Source organism: Pseudopipra pipra, chromosome 3 (assembly GCF_036250125.1).
Source record: "Pseudopipra pipra isolate bDixPip1 chromosome 3, bDixPip1.hap1, whole genome shotgun sequence".
In the NCBI taxonomy this organism is placed as follows: Eukaryota; Metazoa; Chordata; class Aves; order Passeriformes; family Pipridae; genus Pseudopipra; species Pseudopipra pipra.
This window is the reverse complement of record NC_087551.1, coordinates 80,750,255-80,769,308: the sequence shown is the minus strand read 5'-3', so window position 1 is coordinate 80,769,308 and position 19,054 is coordinate 80,750,255. Positions and strand designations below refer to the sequence as shown.

Here is a 19,054-nt window from a genome sequence, read left to right as displayed (position 1 = left end):
TCAAAGGAAACATGAAATTTGGCGTAAACAGCACCACCAGATTATCTAGTAGTATCATTGTTGTGCCATGAAAGATATCCGACATAATTATGCTACGTCTCATTATTCATGTTATTCATTACCCACTACTCACAGGACCAATAGCATATATTTATGGATATCAAGCAGAAGTTTTGAGGGAAGGAAGAAAAGTTCATGACTCCAGTTAAAGTAAACATCTATGCTTAAAAGTTGAATGAAACCACATTTAGTAGATACGGCATTGTGGAACACAGCCAGTGAAAAAAATGAAGATAACAACAGCAAGTGTTTTCACATATTCCTTCAACATGCAGTTTTAATACAATTTTTACATTAGACTTGTAAAGATACTTTTACTTGGATAATAATTAAATATACTACTGGGCAAAGTCTCTCCATGGCTTACAAACATGAACCTAACTTTTCGAGATACTGATCAACTCCACTAATGCAGATGTGAAATCATTCTATCTATGAGTCAGAGTTACAGTACAGTGCACAGACGTACAAATCCTTTCATCTATAACTGCTCATCTGGAATATAAAGGGAAAACTTAAAGAAGCACTGGTAAATGATCTTGAATGCTCTAAATAAACAAAAACATTCCTGTTTACCATAAAGAGACAGAAATTTAGTATTTTCAATGTGGGGAAATAAAACTCAAAACAGAGAGTACAAATATGTACTGCAATTTTTTCCCTATCAGTCTTTGCAATCATCGGAAGAAAAATGCAAGAGGATCACTATTTTATTTTAAAAGAGGGCATAAGGATGAAAAGATGTAGCAATATAATCAATCTCAAACATGCATAAAGAAACATTCAAACTTGCCCTTTGAAACTGGCAATGTATTAGGTCTTTACACTACCTTTTTGCCTGGCCTTGGCTATCACTTCAATGTGTTTCATTGCTGCCTTGAGCATCTTCTTTGTTACAACAGTTGGAATATCCACCTAAAGAACAGTTTAAAAATAAAACCAAAATTGTTCTATTTTTTTCCTCAAAATTTATTACAGACAACTAGCATAATAATTATTATTATTACAGACAACAAACATAATAATTTGCTTCAGTGTCCCCATTCTAAGCAAAGAACAAATCATCAAGAAACAATTCATGAATTCTCTAGATGAACTGACAGTATGCTCATTCTTCTGGGCAAAGTACAAACAGCATGCAGAACTAAATGCCATAAATGACACTGTTAACATATTTATTGTCAATTCATTCCTATTATAATTCTTCCATTGCTATACACACAGTGTGATTTCCACGTCACAGTATATGAAGCCTAGTTCTGTGTGAGGATTTGACCACCAACAAAAGCAACAAGTTAACTATGCTCTGCTTCTAGTACTTCTGTACCTTAACACTATGCAATTGTGTCCACAAGGACTAAAAGCAAAGAGAAACCCTCCTACACATGCAGAAAAAATGTCACACCTCAGGTGATAGCAGAACCAAAAGATAATTTGAGTTACAGAGTTAGGATGACCATTGCTGCCAACAATGATACCTTGGGATCATAAGCCAAAAACCATGTATGATTTAATCAAGGATTGTATTACAGTCCTGCATTTAAATTTTCTTTGATGGCTAAGAAAAAGAAAGGAGAATTATAGATCAAGTCAGGCACAAATGGACCTTGGCCCTTAGCCCTACTCCAAGCAGGCTCTGATTAGGTGCTCAGGGCTCTATCAATCCTAGTGCTGAAAACCTCCAGGGATGAAGATAGTCACCTCCTCCAGCCTCAGTCATCTTGGTGGCTCCTTGGTTGAACCTGTTCTGCTCTCTTGTAAAGAGGAGCCCAAAACTGGATCAGTATCCTCGATATCATCCAAAGAGCATCAAGTAAAGCCAGATAATCACTTTCCTTGACTGACTATCTCTGCTCCTGTTAATACAGCCCAGGATGCTGTTGGCATCGTCAGCTGCCACTGACAGCTCATATTCAGCTTACAGCCTACCATGGGCACCAGGTCCTTTGCAGCAAGCAGAGCTTCTCTCGGCAGCCAGTCAGTCCCCAACCTGTACAGCTTCAAGGGATTTTTCTTTATCCACTGCAGCAGTTTTCACAGAAACTCATCTAGAAATGGATTTACACTTTGCATGCTCTTTATTTTAAGCAAAAGACATCTCAGAGATGTAAAAACATACACTTGTAAATGTTCAAAATCTAAGACTTTTGAATAAGTTTCTTTCCTAATGGAATTTGTCCCTCCTCCATACAGCATAAAAGTACTTCTTACCAGACAAGGAAGGAGACAGTGCAATTCCAAAGGCCTCCAGAGCTGAGAGAAAAGCTGGGAGTTTATTCAATTGTACAAGGAGAATATTACATATTCCTGCACATTCCCCTGTAATATTTGAGGTGAACAGCTTTGATCTGGCCTGGCCAGCCCAGACAAGCCAGTACAATTGATTAGAACTGCCTAAAAGTAAGGTCAACCTCCTACTTACAAGCAGGAAAGGAGGAACTTCTGCTTATCAATGGAAAATCCCTGTCTGTTGTGCCTCACATTTCAACAGTAATTTCTATAAGTCAAGAGTCTCCTATGGAACATAGGGATAGGGCAGTGTTTACTCCTGCAGAAGTAAGTCAAAGAGCACAGCAAGCAAATTATTATTGACACTGCAGTAGACACTGAGGACGTTTGACAAAAGCTTCAATCAGACACGGGGCTACCTACACCACACCGTACAAAGGGAAACCCTTTCCTTTCCCTTCAAAATCCATAACCAACCCAGAAATGGCCACAACAAGGAAAATCCAGATTTGAATTATTTCAGTATACACTTAAGAGCTGACTGATCTAAGGTGCTTGTTACCTCATTCAACAACCATGCCTCAAAAAAATCCACCTAGGCAGCTTTAAACAGAAACAAAAGCATGCGTTTCACTGAAGCAACCCATAATTTTACATCTCAATTCAAAAGCAGATTTTTTGGCAAAAAAAAAAAAAAAAGATATAACCTAAAAAGAGGAAAAACAGACTGTTTTTTCTTTCACAATTCTTCCTTGATTTCAACACTTCATCTCTATTAGCTAGAACTATTGCTTACAAGCATTTAGTAATAAATCCACATCAAAGTATAGCTGCTTAGCAAAGGTATATAACTATTTTATTTTGCAACTAGTGATGAATTTCTCCTCAAATGAGGCTATAAAGAACAGTATATCAGAGCTGAAAGGCTATATAAAACATTGCCATAACCCTTCTGAGCTAACTACTGAAGTTTTAAACTAGGAATTCTGAAATGACACAAAGTTGGTACTTTATTTGCAACTTGCCTATCAACTCTAGTTTATACTCACAACATTTTTCGTAGTATATGCAGCACAACTGTTAATTGAAGCTGTCTGAATCTGTATGTGGGTGTGTGCATAAACAAAAACACTTATGCAGCAGGAAAAAAGCATGAGCTGAAAAATATAGCATAGCATGAGACACCACGCTCCCCTGCATAGCTAAGCATGCCAAGTTTCAATTTTGTTCCAAAACACAAACTTTCCATGAGTACATTTTTGCTTGAGGAATCCATACCACTTCACACAAAGAGACAAAATAGATTATATTATTCTGTAGAATGCATACAAATAAATTTAACCATTTGTAAAGAACAATGCATTTCTGCAGTTATTTTGTAGGTCCCCGGACAGTGCTTAATACTTGCACATATCTTGAGTTTTTGTAGCGCATATACAATACCAATATACATAGTATTGAAGATATTACATTTAAATCATTACTGTCAAAGGCAGATATGGTAAATTAACACTCTACTTAAAGAAGCTGTAGCTGATCTAACACTATTAATACCTTATTACATAATTTTCTGAGTCAACAACAGATCCACAAACAGTGCAACTAATACAGGCATGTACTACAACTGCAAACTGAATTTTAAGACCCTGGTCCAAATTTTCACTTTGAAAGATCTACTCCACTTCCACAACTGCACACACTATCTTTGCTACACAGACATTTCCTGATCTTCTCTCATGTTCACTTTAAAAAGCAACATGCCTGAGTTAGAGTAAACAAGAAAGTCATCTGGATTTGATATATAACAACGACAAAATCAAGCTGTTAATCAATTATGACAGAGTACATGTACAACTTGTAGCTCAGGAAATATTGCTGTTACTAGGGTGGGGGAAAAAAGACACACATTTATAGTAGTGGCTCCAACAGATAGGCCAGCACTGAATAATTCTGGAAACTCAGTTACCAATTCTTATTGCTTAGAACAGCCAGAAAGTCAGAAGCAGTTTGGGTAAAACAGAGTTGAAGCACTTTACCAGAAAAGAGAATGTATGTGCTAATAGATTAAACATAGCAAACAAAAACTTTTGTATTCAGGATGTTTCTTAAGAATTGCATTAATATAAGAACGATATCTGTTTTAATTCTTCTAGTAAGCTGTTCACCTAATGACAGTCTATTCTTTATAGACAACATAAGGACCTTATCTGCATTTTAATAAGTCAAGCAAGCAGAAGCTACAAGACAGGTACACTGCTAACCATTTTCTAATCAGTCTTTTTCAATAATTTTCAAAATTGTTTTCACTTGCATTAAGTCACTAAAAGAGAGCTAAAAGATCATCACAAGGTTTTAATAATGCCTTGCCCTGGTGTAAGAAATATACCCATTTTCAAGAACTGGAGAATGGTTTGGGTTGCAAGGGACCTTCACAGATCACTTATTCCAACCCCCTGCCATGGCAGGGACATCTTTCACTGGAACAGATTTGTCAAAGCCATGTCCAAACGGATGTTGAGCACTTCCAATGATGAATCTTCAGAGATGGCTTACAACCAGGAATGGGATAAGCTCCAGAAGGAGGGAGCAGATACCACAAAGACCTAACTCAGGTGGTTAGAAGCTGTCAACACTGTCTGTAAGACTGACTTTGAAATCACCATTTAAAAAAATTAAAGAACTCAGTACAGATAGATGATGGAATGCTGATTACTTCTGATGGAAAAACCAACATGGAAACCTTTAAGTTGCCTTACCTTGTGAATTCTCCGAACTAACACGGATGCAAAAAACCGCAGAGTGCCTCTCAGTTCATCCACTGAGGACTCATCATCAGTAATATTTCTGCAGTGTTGTAAAGCACGTCATGTAAGAAAACAGAATAAAATACATTTTTATTAATCCAACCACAAAAGATTCGGCACTAATAAAAGCAGTTTCTACATATGTAAACATATCTTTATTCAGGGGCATAAAGGAAACTGAATTGAAATTATTTAAAGTGGTTTCTGCTTGGAAACAAAGAAGAGTTTAAATAGATTTCTGGTTCACCCTTCAGGATCATTTTGTCAAAATATCATCTGAACTTTTTATCCAGCTTGCCAGTTTCCATATGCTGCAACAACGTGTGATCAGTGACAAATCACGGCAAAAATAATTCAAAGCTGATTAAGGAAGAAAAATACCTAACTTCATGACTTTTTTGGGGAAACTGAATGAAAACGAGAAATACGCTGAGTCTTAGATGCAGAAAATGCAACTAAACAGAGTGGAAAAAAAGACCGGATAAAAGCATTCCACAAAATGCAAGTGAAAATCCAAAAATCTACCAGCAATTAACATGAACATTAGAGTAGGACTAAAGATATCGGTGAAACTGCAGTATAACAGCTATTAACAGCTGAGTAATGACACAACAAAGAAAGTCACATCCAGTTTTACTTAATGACCGTATGCAAGAATCATCACATTTTTTGGTAATGACTGCATATGTAGTAAGCACAAATATTATCTGCATAAAAAAATCACCACAAGAAAAACTAGGACATTAAAAATTTTTTAAAAATATGCACAAAACATCATTTTACTTTATTCAGCATCCAATTTTTTAAAGCAGTGTTAGGCTGGGTTATATAGCATTCAAATACATGTTGAAGATTAACTGTTAGGTACAGATACCAGTGACCTGACAGTCAAACTATGCAACTAATTGCATGAAAAGACACCTCAAAGAAAGCAGTCTGGCATAAGAAACACAACCATCCTCCAACAGCTAATCATATGCAGATAAGAATACTGTAGGGGAAAGTCTGGTTTGCTTTAAGATCAACAGCTGACATTTTAGAAGCAACATGGTTAGCACTGTCAAAGGGATTAGCACCACCAAGGGATTAGCAAACAAACTGTATTACTATATTACCAGTATTTGACAGACAACAAGATACATGAAGTAATTTGGACTAAAAAGTTGATATTTTATTGACACTTGGATAACCAGTATCTTGGCTGACTCTACTTGGACATGACTTTATGTCACGTACTCTCACAACGTGCCATAGGTTTCCAAAGACTTTCTTTTAATCACCAGCAAACTAAAGACTGGTGAAAAAAACATCATGAACCTGTAAAACCTCAAATCTCTAGTGACACAGAGGAAGGTCCAAATAACTTGCTTGGAAACATTTTAAAAATTGGCTGCATTTTCCCAGAACTTTAGAAATAATTTAAAAACACAGCTGTCAGTGTAGCGGAGAGATGTGCTAAAAGAAAAGGTGTCAATCTTAATTGTAAACAGCTACAGAGTCTAATGCCTCAGGAGAGATACATCCAACTGCTATTGCATGCAAAGTCTTACAGGATCTACTCATAAATGAAAGTCATATATAAATACTGAAGCAATTTTTTTTCTCTGTGTGCCAATTATTCTTACAAAATTTGGCTACCTCATATCAAAAAGATGTAGAAAATAAGTTGCAAGCTAGTAAAAATGTAAAGCTATGGTTTGTAACTCAACAAAAATTCTGAACTTTTCTTGCATTACTTGCATTTAAAATATAAAGAGCTCCATATATGACAACACTAGGTTTAGTCACTATCAAATAAAAATGTTTTTATAGTAATGTGTTACAAAAATGTGGTAATTACTGAGTTCTATCCTAATCTGAAAGGAGTTGCAATAGCATCAATGACCAAAAAATTCACTAAGCATAGAATGACTCTTTCAAACTTGACACTCTCCTATTTAAAATGAGGTTGGTATTAGCAAGATATTATGGAGTCTTACTGTATAGCATAGAGCATAAACAATAAACTCAGACCAGTGTTTTGTAGCTCTACAAACTTGGATTACTATGCTCTATTCCTCTCATATAGTTGAAAAAAATTCTTAAAACAAATATTTAAATATAACCAGTATGAATACTTTGACAAATACCAAACAAAAATGCACAGAGGTATAACCACCTGTTTCAGTAGAGTTCACTGGATTTTAAGTACTAATTCTCACTCCCCTAAAGTGATCCAAATTTAGGAATGTTTCCCTCTAAACTCTGAGCTGGTAATAAAATATTACAAATTCTTGCACAGTTAATTAATGGAACAAACATAAAACAGCTTTTTTCTGATATAGCACTTTATTTCCTGAGCAATAAATCTGTGATTTTATCTTGCAACATAGGCTTCTGGCAAACATTACACTTGCCAGGCTTCTGAGTGAGATGTATCCTGATAACACTGATGCCAAGAGAGTGCTAGGTGCTGCAAGACAGCACCAGTTGGCACAGTACCAAAAATACCCACCCTATATATATATATATATATATATATATAAAAAAAAAAAAAAAGGTAGCTTCTGCACAAATTCCATTCATGTGAAAGGGGGACAATTAGCATAAGGAATTATGCCCAGACTTTTTTGCAAGGGAAAGCAGCAAACTGTTTTACCAGCTGAAAAGTATGAATTGCCTGATGGTGGTTACCCAACTGCACTGCTAAATAAGGATAGTCTGGATGCAAAGGCTTCTGATTTGGCTCTGTGAAGAATTATGCTGAGTCAGTGAGGTTTGTTAGCTCAGAAAAAACATGTCCTGAATGCAAGAGTCCTTTGTCCTGGGTGAGCCAAGCTTTGCAAACAGTGCAGGTACTGCTAAGCAGAAAAATTCAGAACTGACATGCTCTACAAGCCAGATCTCAAACAGTGGCACACAGACACACAGTTCAGGCCTCCCTGCACAACTGTTGCTGGAAACACCGAAGCACAGAAACACCTGAACATCTAAATGAAACAGGACCAGATCTGGCATTACTACTGGTAAACTGAAACCAGTAAGCCTTTCAGGACCAAGTTGTTTCCTCTAGAATTAGTCGGATATCACTGCACTCACTATAGCTCACTGAACTTCCAATACTTCAGATTCATGGGAAGCTTAGTAGGTTTAATCAGCACAGTGTGATTTTATGTAGCTAGCTCAAAATCTGGAGGTGCAGCCAGGCAAAACTAAAGACAGTGCAGAAACACCTGTACGGGTCACCAGAGGGCAAGATGTAGCAGAATCCAGGAGGATTGGCTCCATATCTAGTATATTTTACACTGCACTTCTAACTGTGCAGATTACTACTCCACCAGATGATGTATTCCAGATTTCCACTGTCTTGGGTGTCAGAGAGGTAAGTAATTGATGGAAGCCAAGTCTCCTTCTCAGTCCATAACAAAGACATTGAAGACACCTTCCACCAGCCAAGAAAAAACTATTTTCAAATTATGAAATACAGAAGATGGCTGCCTCACATTTGTTACTTTATCAAACAACTCAGTTTTCAAATACAGTTTTCTGTACTTGAAAGTTTAAAACCTTGAGGTTTCCAGCTTGAAGATTCACATACACGGTGCTAAAGCTCCCTCTGCTGTTTGCATTAGCAGTGAAATTTTACACTTCGGCACATTCATCGCACCAAGTTAGAAGTGAGGCATGCAGGTATTGGCCACGATCAAAAACCAAAGAGGCAAGTAAGTCTGCCCAGAAAATTTCAGATCCCAGAGACAGGAAAAAAAAAAATTAAAATAAAAGAAAGTATATATTTTTTTAGCACAAACTGAACATTTCCATCCAATGAAAAAGTCACATTCCGAATTAAGGCAAGATGTTGTTTTAACACATTAATCCCAGCATGACCAATTAGAAGTATTTTAATATCTTCTTACAAAGTACTGCAAAGCATTAATTACAAAGGTACAAGGAAAAAATCCCTCAAAATAAAACCCCCCCGAAAAATAATTAGCCATAGTCTTTTCTTTATTCACTATTTTAAAGCTATTTACACAGTACTATTCTATTCAGCCAACATAACCACCCAGTCTTTAAAACTCAGGAAATCACCAGATGATCTCCAAAAACTTGGCCACAGGTATTCAAAATACCTTTTCTATATTGATTAGAGGTGGAATTTTTGCCTTTTTAAAAACCTTGTGAAGTACTTTATTTATTTTTTAAAGCAATATGATAGATCAGTATGCTTCTAATCTGGAAGTAAATTTCAGAGGGAGGTCTTGAGTTTTTACAGAGATTTTAATCAATCCATACTTGCTTCCAAGTGAGAGTTATTAGAAAATGAACATATAAAAGTAAACACTACGAAAGGGTTTTTAGGATGAAATACAAATTTTAGATGCACTTCTAACATACCTAAATTGTTAAAAGATCTGTTCTACTCTGCTAAGAGACAAAAAAATGATGAAACTGTAGCACTCACAAGTATGCTTTATATTTCACTAAAGAATGGGAATATTTATTTTCAGGTGACTATTTCTTAAAAAGGCTGACAAATATTTATCATATTAAAAAATAGTAAGTTTTAGGTAAAGCTCCTACCTGTACCATGGATAAATAAAGTTTTCCAGCACCAACTCAAGTACCTGTGCAGAACAAAGACAACCATGGTTCAAAATGAACAGTTTACTATAAATCCCTGTTAGAAGAGTTAAAACCACAAATACCTTCCAAAACTCACAGAGTGTAATTCATACATCATAAAACTTTAACATACAAATGTGTAAGTTGCGATTTTATTGTGAAATCAACTACTTTGCATCATAATCAGTACATTGGGCAAATAGCAACAAAGTGATAGTTTCATCAGATATCAAGAAACATCTACCACTAGTACTATCAGTAACATGAAGCACAGTGCCATGGCTGCCGTCAGGCAAATGCTATGAAACACGTAATCTTACCTCAAACAGCCCTTCCCTAATTTTTCAGATCAGTCCCCGTTCTTTTCTGATGTAGCATAGAGTGTCCCTCAGGCACAGTTACCCATCCTACACTAACACATCTCCACTCTTTTTCATCCAAACCTCTACCTTTTCCAGCTCTCTCCCACCCTCAGTGTAGGACAAGTCAATCCTGTATGCTCACTGCTCAAAGAAAGCAAAAGAAGGGTCATAAAAAGCAATTCCTATGAAAGTCATCCGCCTTTCTCCATATCCTGTATCACAGCTTTTGACAAAGCCTGCCTTATGATCCAGTCATCACCTGAAGTCCTAATCAGAGCATTTTTCAAAGTCCTTGTCCTACATGCATCCTCATGGCTTCCCTCCATCCTGTTCCTAGCCCCTGTATATCCCACCTACATGGATCTCTGTAGATAAATCTTTTCCAACCTTTCCATCAAACCTGTTCAACACAGGTCAAGCCTGTGGTTGCCTTTTCCATGACAGAAAAACCTGGGTTTATCAGGAAGAATCACAATTATTGCAATCACGTCACAGGCATGCCCTGGTTCAGCTTGGCTTTCAATGTGACAGAAGAAAGGGGCAGAAGAGGTGACAGTCCCTGTTCAACCAACAGGTTGCCGCCACCACCACATACACCAGGTGTACTGCTCACAGGACTGCAGCTTTGACACCTCTCCTTACATCTACACACAAGCTTCAAGTATCGGTTACAGTCCTTGCACCATGATTAATAAAATGAAAACTCTACAAGGGAAGGAAAATCATCAGACAGTGTAAAGGAAAAAAAACATGAGGAAGCAGAGGGAAGGATGAAATTTTCTTGAGATTTCCCCTCCTTCACTATAACTCCAAGATATCGCCCACACTACCTCCTCCTGTTGCAACCTACCCCTTAATCTGAATCACTGCTTTAGAGATCAGTTTGTCCCCAGCAGCAACAATGCTGATCAGGGTAGTAAGACAGAATATATGTGTTGCTATGTGAGGCTGCTGTGCCACATTCTATAAAAGGAAAGGTTCTGCAAAGCCACTGTGTACAGAGAAAAATGTAAAATCTGTTTGAAAGAAAAGCTGAATGTAACAGCTGATATACAAGTGTCATTTATGAGAATAAGTGTTACTGTTCTTACAAGATCTGCTGTTGCACTCATTCACACAGTATGCACTGCAAAAATTCAAGACTTTCTAAATTTATGCTACCTTTAGGGCACTACATGACTCTGCTTCTCTCACGATTATAAAAGCACACTCAATAAAAAGCACACCCCAGCCTTTTTAATCACTCTCAATTCTTCAGACTTGAGCAGCTCATGAAAGAATACTCTTTTTCTGTCTTCACTATTAAGAATATCACCTACTCACATTTGATAAGACACTCTCTTTTTTCCAGTTGTTCCATTTCATTGTTCCTCCCTCTTTCTAGAGAAATGTTTTCCAGCTTGGGATAACTTCAGATATCTGTGTTGTGGACCATACAAAGTCATCAATGCCTTTCGTCCTATATGCTTTATTATCCTATATTATGTGCTATAGCAGTAATAGATCTTGAAGCTGTAATACCATCATGTGTTAATGACAGATGGCTAAGTGAAATGTTGTGTCATGTTGTCCTGTGTCATCCTCCCCCTGCCCAATCTCATATTTCCATTAAAAGCAGGGTGGAAAGGTGGGGGGGAAGATGACAACCTTCTTTGGAAGTTAATCTTCAGACAACAGGAAGGAGATCACATCCAGCTCCAGTCAGCAATCACAGGCCACTAGCCTTAAGAACACATTAGGCCACTCAAATGAATTTCCCTGATGCTTTCCATAGCACTGCCAGTACATCAGCCACCAATTTACTCCACACAAATCTCAGTCTCGCAGGTATTGCAATATTATTTTTGTTCATGCAGAGTTTCTAACAAAATAAACCTCTTTCAGGGCTCAAAATGCAGACTCTTTAAAAAATGTACCCTACAAATGCAAAGGCCTGCAAAAAAATCCATACTATGCATGTAAGCATTAAAGGAGCCCTTTTCTTTCTTCCTCCACTTTTGCTCTGTGCCTCCCCCTCAGGAGCAACAGCAGCAGAGCATCTTCTGTTTGGAGCAGAAAGTGCACTTGAACAGCCCTCAAGCACAAGACTGTACTCTAAGGGAATACAGTGCACTCATCTTGAAACAGCTTTCTTCATCCATGACCACTGCTTTGGAACTGAAAGCCTGTCCATCAAGCTTTACACACATGTGTCACTGCAATTTCAGTTCATCAGCTTCCAACATAACTTACTTCCCTTTCTTCCCCTGCAGTTAAGAGGCCTCTGAAGCCACTAGCAGAATTGTTTCCAACAGTGAGAGATCTCATCCTTAGTGCCAGCTATGCAAAACACACGTGGTTGAGATTCATCTTCCCATGGTTATTAAATAAGCAAGAAAAATAAAACAAGCTCATGACCCTTCCCACTCTGGACAAAGTCTCCTTGAGAGAGGAGATGTTTGTAGTAACTGAGTTCCAGTTGAACCATTTTACAGACTTCTCTTCCACATCCACACTGTAAGGGCAGGCTTTATGGTACTGCTTCCACAGGACAAGGCCATGCAGATAATCCCACTAGACAAAGACCCAGAGACAGCATGCACAGAAACAGACAACTAACTCAAAATGCACTTGGAGTCCACCTATCCCTGGTCATGATAGAAGGCAAGACACATTCTATTAGAACTCACGGTATCTACATGGCCTTAAAAAAAATGTGTGGACACACAGAAAGCAGCCCCTCTTTGCACATTTACTAAACACATGGCATGGCAGAAGCAGTTATGTATAATGCTCCGTTGCACCAAGGTGCTGTACATAAGTTAAAAGAGAGCTATGGAGTGAAATCACCCTGACTGCAAAATACAAACACTCAAGGAATAATAAGCCACTGACTGCCACTAACTGGATTTCAAGGCATGCAGTCCATACTGTTTTCCCTTGAGCATTCCAGACTCTATCAGTGTGATTCTGTAAGACAGAAAAAAAACTGTCACGTTATCCACTGCACTTTCATAAAGCATTGGGAAAGCAGGACACGTGCACCCACTTCAATTCTAGCATCACCAACAATATTATTCAAGCTCAATTGCTCATACTACACCATGCCAATAAAGTAGATGGGACATCTCTAAGAATGACAGCTAATGATAAGCCATTTCCCTGTCTGTAAATTATTACTCTCAAGTTTTAAATATAAATGATGAGTCATTTCATTTAAAGCCAACCTATTTTCAAGCATTTTACAAAATTACTGTTTCTACTTTGCGTGGGCAGCTTTGAATTGGAAAGACAGAACAAGTGTAAAAGCAAATGCAGCAGGTAACAATATAAGCAGCAGCTGCAGTAAAAAAAGAGAAATTATTTTCTAGAATGCCCTGCAACACTGCAAGCTAGTCAGTCTTTGCTGCTGAGACAAGCTTTCTGGGAACTGCCATACAACTGACCCCAGCTATCAGGAGGCGGAACTGTAGAGCAGAGTGATGACTGAGTCAGTAGCAGGTCAAAACTACCAGGCCAAATTAGAGTGGGAAGGAGCAATAAACCACAATGACAATTATAAATCCTTAAAAGGCAGTCCAACTAGATAGCTGAGACCACTTCCTGAGAGTAGAACAGGCCATTCCCAACAAGAAAGCATGCAGCCCATTGTGCTGCTACAAGAGGTCAGGAATGGCAAAGAGCACGTTCAGACAGTAACTGATTTCTTGTCTTGCATTTGTCCATTTCTATCTTTTGGAAAAGCAAAAAAAAATTCTAGTCCCATAATCAAATCAAGAACCTGACAAGCTAAGAATATAAAAAAAAAAATAAAAAATTGTGAAATAAAAGACAGCAGCACCTTGATCCAATAGGGCATTTATTTCATGATGCCAATCAAGAGTAGCTGAGCAACTTTCTACAAATTTTACTACAAACATCCCTCACACAGCAACAATAAGATTGTAAGGAAAAAGATGACTTCATTAACAGAACAACAGAATTAAATTCTCCTCTATGCAATCTGCAGCACCTGGACAACATACAACATAAAACTGACCAACAGAGATCATGTCCTTATTCAAAAAGAAAGAAAACATTGAAGAAACTAACATAACGTAAAATGGATTAGAAACTGGAAATAAAATTACACTTTGGTCATTGCATTATTTTTGTGCAGGGTATAGCCCATGCTATACAATATTGGTAGATGCATGGTTGAGACAGTTTAGAGTTCAACTGTGGAGGAGGAACATCTAAGCACAGGTTTTTCTTATTCTTCTAAACCACGTACAGCAGCTAGATAGCCTAAAGGTTGCAAAAGATTAAGAATTTGCAAAGTGCAACAAACTGCCATCAAAATTCAAGGAGAAAAAAATCCATATTTGTGAGAAAAACCTGGATTTCTTCTGATTTGAGTGTGTACTAAATTGTTCTGAAAACACTTCAAAATACAAGCTTAAAGGTTATACAACTGGTTCAAATTAGAAACATTTGGAAATGAGAATATTGCCAAAATTCTTCAACCTACAAAAGAAGAACTAGAAAAACTAATACATAATAAAAAAATCCCAGAATTATTCCAAGTATTTGAAGAATCTGCTTTTTAAAAGCAGGCTGCAGTGGGCACTCCTTCAGAATCTAATTAATCCTAATTCAGTTCACACTGTATCAGCTTCTCTCTAATGTATGACTAACCCACAAAAGAAAATAAGAGCAGTCTCTCCTTCCAACCTGAAGCAGGCTATCTAATTCCAGGTCAGCACTGCATACTGCATCCTCGGAGCAGACGGCCAAGAGGAATACAGTGTGGGCAGAACCCTTGCTATCCTTTTAACCAGTAGAGAAGAGCTGCAGTGAGGAACAATGCAATGAGATTTCTCATTCCAAACAGTATCTGCCATACACAGCTGATAATGGTGGCTCAGACTGCTTTTTATGGTACATTGAAGAGGATTATCCTGGTTCTCTGCCCTGGGGAAGGCACAGAACTCTGGTCTGGTACTTCCCTCTAGTTAAGCACACAAAGATAAAGGGATGACAAACACAGCATAGATACACAAAAACCACGTTTACAGTGCTAAATAAAAAGGGCTAATAAACAAAAAGTGCTAATAAAGCAGGGCCTGGGACATGCCACCTAAGTATGAAGTAACAATAAAGAAAAGCTCACTGCTTTGGTAAAGGCAGAATTACAGCAACAGCAATCAAATACAAAATGCCAAGGTGTAGCAACACATTTTAAAGATCAGTCTTAGAAGACAACTACGGTTATCTACTCATATCCTTTATGAATAAGATACTACAAAGAACCTCTTTAGTATTAAATTCCCATTTAAGCTAAAGAGGAAAATTTCCAGTTATTCAGCATTTTACCACATCCTTTGGTACACTGTCACATCTATTTGGTACCCAAAATTCTAAAAATGTTACATGCACAGAACTGTTTATTTTATATTTCATTATTCAAATAAGAGCCTATTGAAATGGTATTCAGCAATACTGTCATTTTAATACACTTAAACTTATTTAAAAAAAGTAATAGATTAAGTCATTTAAAAAAATAAATGGTCACTTCTGAAATGGCAGAGGAAGTCACTTCATTAAACTAAAGGAAGTCAGCAAGTTGCTATATGTTCTTTTTTAAAAGCATTCCTCAACTGTCCATCCTCCTTTCCTTCAAGGTTTTTATTCTTCTTCTATTTCTGCAGTGGTCCATGCCTGAGACTCCACCAGGCAGAGCTGAACTAAAGTGATAGCTTATATCACAAGCACATATAGCTCTGACTCCATAAACCATGTTGTTAATTGCAAGGACTGACATGCAAAAATCTTATTGCTTCTAGTGTGCTAATTGTTCATCCTCCTGCCACAGAACTCCAAAGCTGGAATTCTAAATAAATGGATATTAAGGGACATAAGTGCTTGTGTATTTTCCTAGCTTCAAAAAACAACTAAAGCTTATCTGTTTAGCTGCCAGTATATTCCATCAATTACTAATCAAGGGGAAAAACCCCCAAACACATGCCCAAAGAAAAACTGCTCTTCAGATAGCTTCTTTTTAAGAGATTAGAACAAAATAAAATTCCTGATTTACAGCCTTATTAAAAATATACCTATGCTATTCTTCCTTGAGTAAATCCACTAATTTCTTTTTTTAGACAGATTTTGTTACTGCTTTGCCTAATCATTTTGAATAAATGGAGAGAATCACAGAATGGTCTGGTCTGAAAGGGACCTTAAAGATCATCTAGTTCCAACCTCCCTGTCATGGGCAGGAACACCTGCCCACCGCTACGTGAGGTTGCTAAGAGCTCCACCCATCCTGGCCTTAAACACCTCCAGGGATGGGGCATCCCCAGCTTCTGAGGGCAACCTGTTCCAGTGCCTCACCACCCTTACAGTAAAGAATTTCTTCCTAATATCTAATCTAAACCTATCCTCTTCCAGTTTGAATCCACTCCTCCTTGTCTTGTCACTACACGCTCTTGTAAACAGCCTCTTTCCACCTTTCTTTTAGTCTCCCTACCTCAAATCATCATCTTCATTACAGAAATTTTGTAGCTGGAGCAAATCATCTCTTATCATCTACTCCAACAAACCAAGCAGAGCAAAATTCTCAACTTTTCAAGAATCGTACATGTTCAATTAATAACTGTTCTTATCAATATTCTTCTAAATTTAAACAGACATTTCTTCTATGCTCTAGGTGCACTACCGCACAAGCAGTCACATCCTTGTTAACAAGCAGGCCACCTCGCCTCTCTGCTCCTGGCACATATCCTTTTGATTTGACTTTCACATGAAGAAGTTAAAATACCTGGGAAGTACATCTGAGCTATCTACTGAACCAGAACTAAAAGGTCTAAAAGACATATAATAAAACCCCACAGAACTGTAAGGTACTAAAGAAATGATGCACCAATTACCTCTGAGAGTGACGCATCAACCTTGGAAGGCACTTTCAGATCCAACCATGGCTGATAGTTTTCCAGAAGCAACGTAGGTCTACAGAAGAGCATGGAAAAGCTTAAGCAACAATAAGTAATTGAAAGTTTCCTACCATGATGTATAAAATGTCAGCAATACTAAGCTTACCGGTGCCACAGATTTAATTTACCTGTGCCTCTTGCATTTGACCTTGCCACATACAGCACAACTGTGACCGTGGGGAAACAGCTCCGGCAATTCCAACTGCTAAGAGAAGATACTTGGACAAGTTTACGTTCTTCAAAATGATAACTCTATTAATATATCAACACATTTGTGAATTTCCTTTTGGAGTATATTACTACAGAGAACTGAATAAAACAATGTTGTTCTCCCAGCGGGAAAACAAGATAACAAGGCACAGTAAGAGAAAAAACTGAACCAAACAGAAAAATTGCTTCCACTGAAACAAAGTGTGAGGAGACAGATATCCTTTCATATCTCATCTCCCCATACATCAGTCAGTCTAATAAACAGACCAGCTGGGTTTTCTGCAAAACTTGCCTTACTCATAGCCTTGAACTACTGCAACCATAACTTTTTAGCCCTATGAAATTCTATGCAAAACCATTTTAAGCTATAAAACAGCAGTTTGCTTTGGGAATGTTTTTCTCTTTGAAATGCAGCACTGGCTTGCCAAAGGCTTCTTTAGAAAACAAAAAGCCCCAGTAAAAGAGCAAACAACTACATAATTTCTCCACTGCCTGCTACTCAAACGCTCAAAATGTATCGATTTACAATTACTCAAAACGTAAAATGAGCAAAGTACTAAACAACATATATAAACGCTCCCAACAACTGGTTTTGCAGCCATACCTAGATTTGATGGGGCTATGCAAAAACGTGTGAAAAATCCAAAGTCTTAATCATCACCTATTTTCTATAAAACACCTATCGGGAGGAGGATGTAAGTTGTACTGATGTATATTATTTCTGAATGCAGCTAGAATTAGACAAGAATTGCTACCCAATATAAATTCTTATCTTTAACGACTGGTTAGACATATTTACCTTGGGTTTATATTTTATTGTGAACAGAATATTGGGCAAGAGGGAATCCGGTCCTAAGGAACAGTAGAAGGTGACGACACCAGCCACGAACGACCAGAAGATCATTAAGACGTGAAGATACCTTACAAACACACAGGAAGGAAACATTACTGCATGAGGGGCAGCGCCGCGCCGGGCCCGGCTCCCCCGCCGCGCCCACCCGGTTACCGGTTGAGGAGGAGGGTGGCGGCGCCCAGCCCCAGGAGGAGGCAGCAGGAGAGCGGGTACTGCCGGCAGGTCTCCCGCACCACCTCGGCGCCCCGCAGCCGCCGCCGCAGCCGCCGCCCGGCCGCCCCCAGCCAGCCCATGGCGGCCGTGCCCGCACGGGCCGGGCAGGCGGGGCCGCTTCCGCTGCCGGCGCCCTGTGATGGCGGCGGCGTGACGGGCACACGTCAGCGCGCGCGGCCGCCCCGGCGCGGCCGTGGGGGCGGCGAGAGCGGCGCGACGGCGGAGCCGCGGCCCCGCGGCGGGCCGGGCCCCGCTCCTCTGCGGGGACAGGGGGAGCGCAGGGGGAGCGAGCTCCCGTGTCGGATCCGCGGGAGAACTTGCCAGCAGCCCCCCCCCGGTGGCATTTGGAGCTCTCCGTCTAACATAGCGTGCCAAGCCCTGTAAATAGGAGATCTCTGATGACGGAAAGCTTACCTAGTTATAAATACTTGGGTTCTGGACGGCAAGGGGCTCCCAGAGCCAAGCGGACAGAAACTGCTGCATCTGATTAAATGTTCTATATTTAGATGATGACTGAACTAAATCGTTCAGTGACTGAGACGCTAAAACCGTATAAACACCTCTGAAAGCTTTGTAATTGGTTGTAAAGAAAAGGAATAGGGTAGGGAATGTAACAAGATCCCACCTTAACAGCAGTAGTGTACAAGGGTGAGACACTGAAAACAGAGGTCTGGAATGTAGTTTATTGCTAGTGAGAACGATTTAAAGCCGAACCTCACATGAATAATGCCTTCAGTTATACTGCAAGTCACAAGCTTTCAAACCACT

General features: G+C 38.7%; 1 protein-coding gene across 4 annotated transcripts in view; it reads right to left on the bottom strand.

The window, feature by feature from the left end:
- Positions 1-18,421, bottom strand: part of SNX14 (sorting nexin 14) — a 49,654-nt gene extending 31,233 nt beyond the window's left edge. Inside the window, exons 1-7 of one of the 4 annotated variants that reach the window (XM_064650036.1) lie at positions 18,227-18,421; positions 18,020-18,140; positions 17,139-17,215; positions 16,948-17,026; positions 9,657-9,700; positions 5,046-5,133; positions 891-975 (exon numbers count right to left, since the gene is read on the bottom strand). In XM_064650036.1, the coding sequence (XP_064506106.1) occupies positions 891-975; positions 5,046-5,133; positions 9,657-9,700; positions 16,948-17,026; positions 17,139-17,215; positions 18,020-18,140; positions 18,227-18,366 (634 nt within the window). In that variant the 5' untranslated portion in view covers positions 18,367-18,421. The remainder of the gene's footprint in view (positions 1-890; positions 976-5,045; positions 5,134-9,656; positions 9,701-16,947; positions 17,027-17,138; positions 17,216-18,019; positions 18,141-18,226) is intronic. The other 3 variants (XM_064650034.1, XM_064650037.1, XM_064650035.1) reach the window with 3 other exon arrangements.
- Positions 18,422-19,054: the final 633 nt, after the last annotated feature.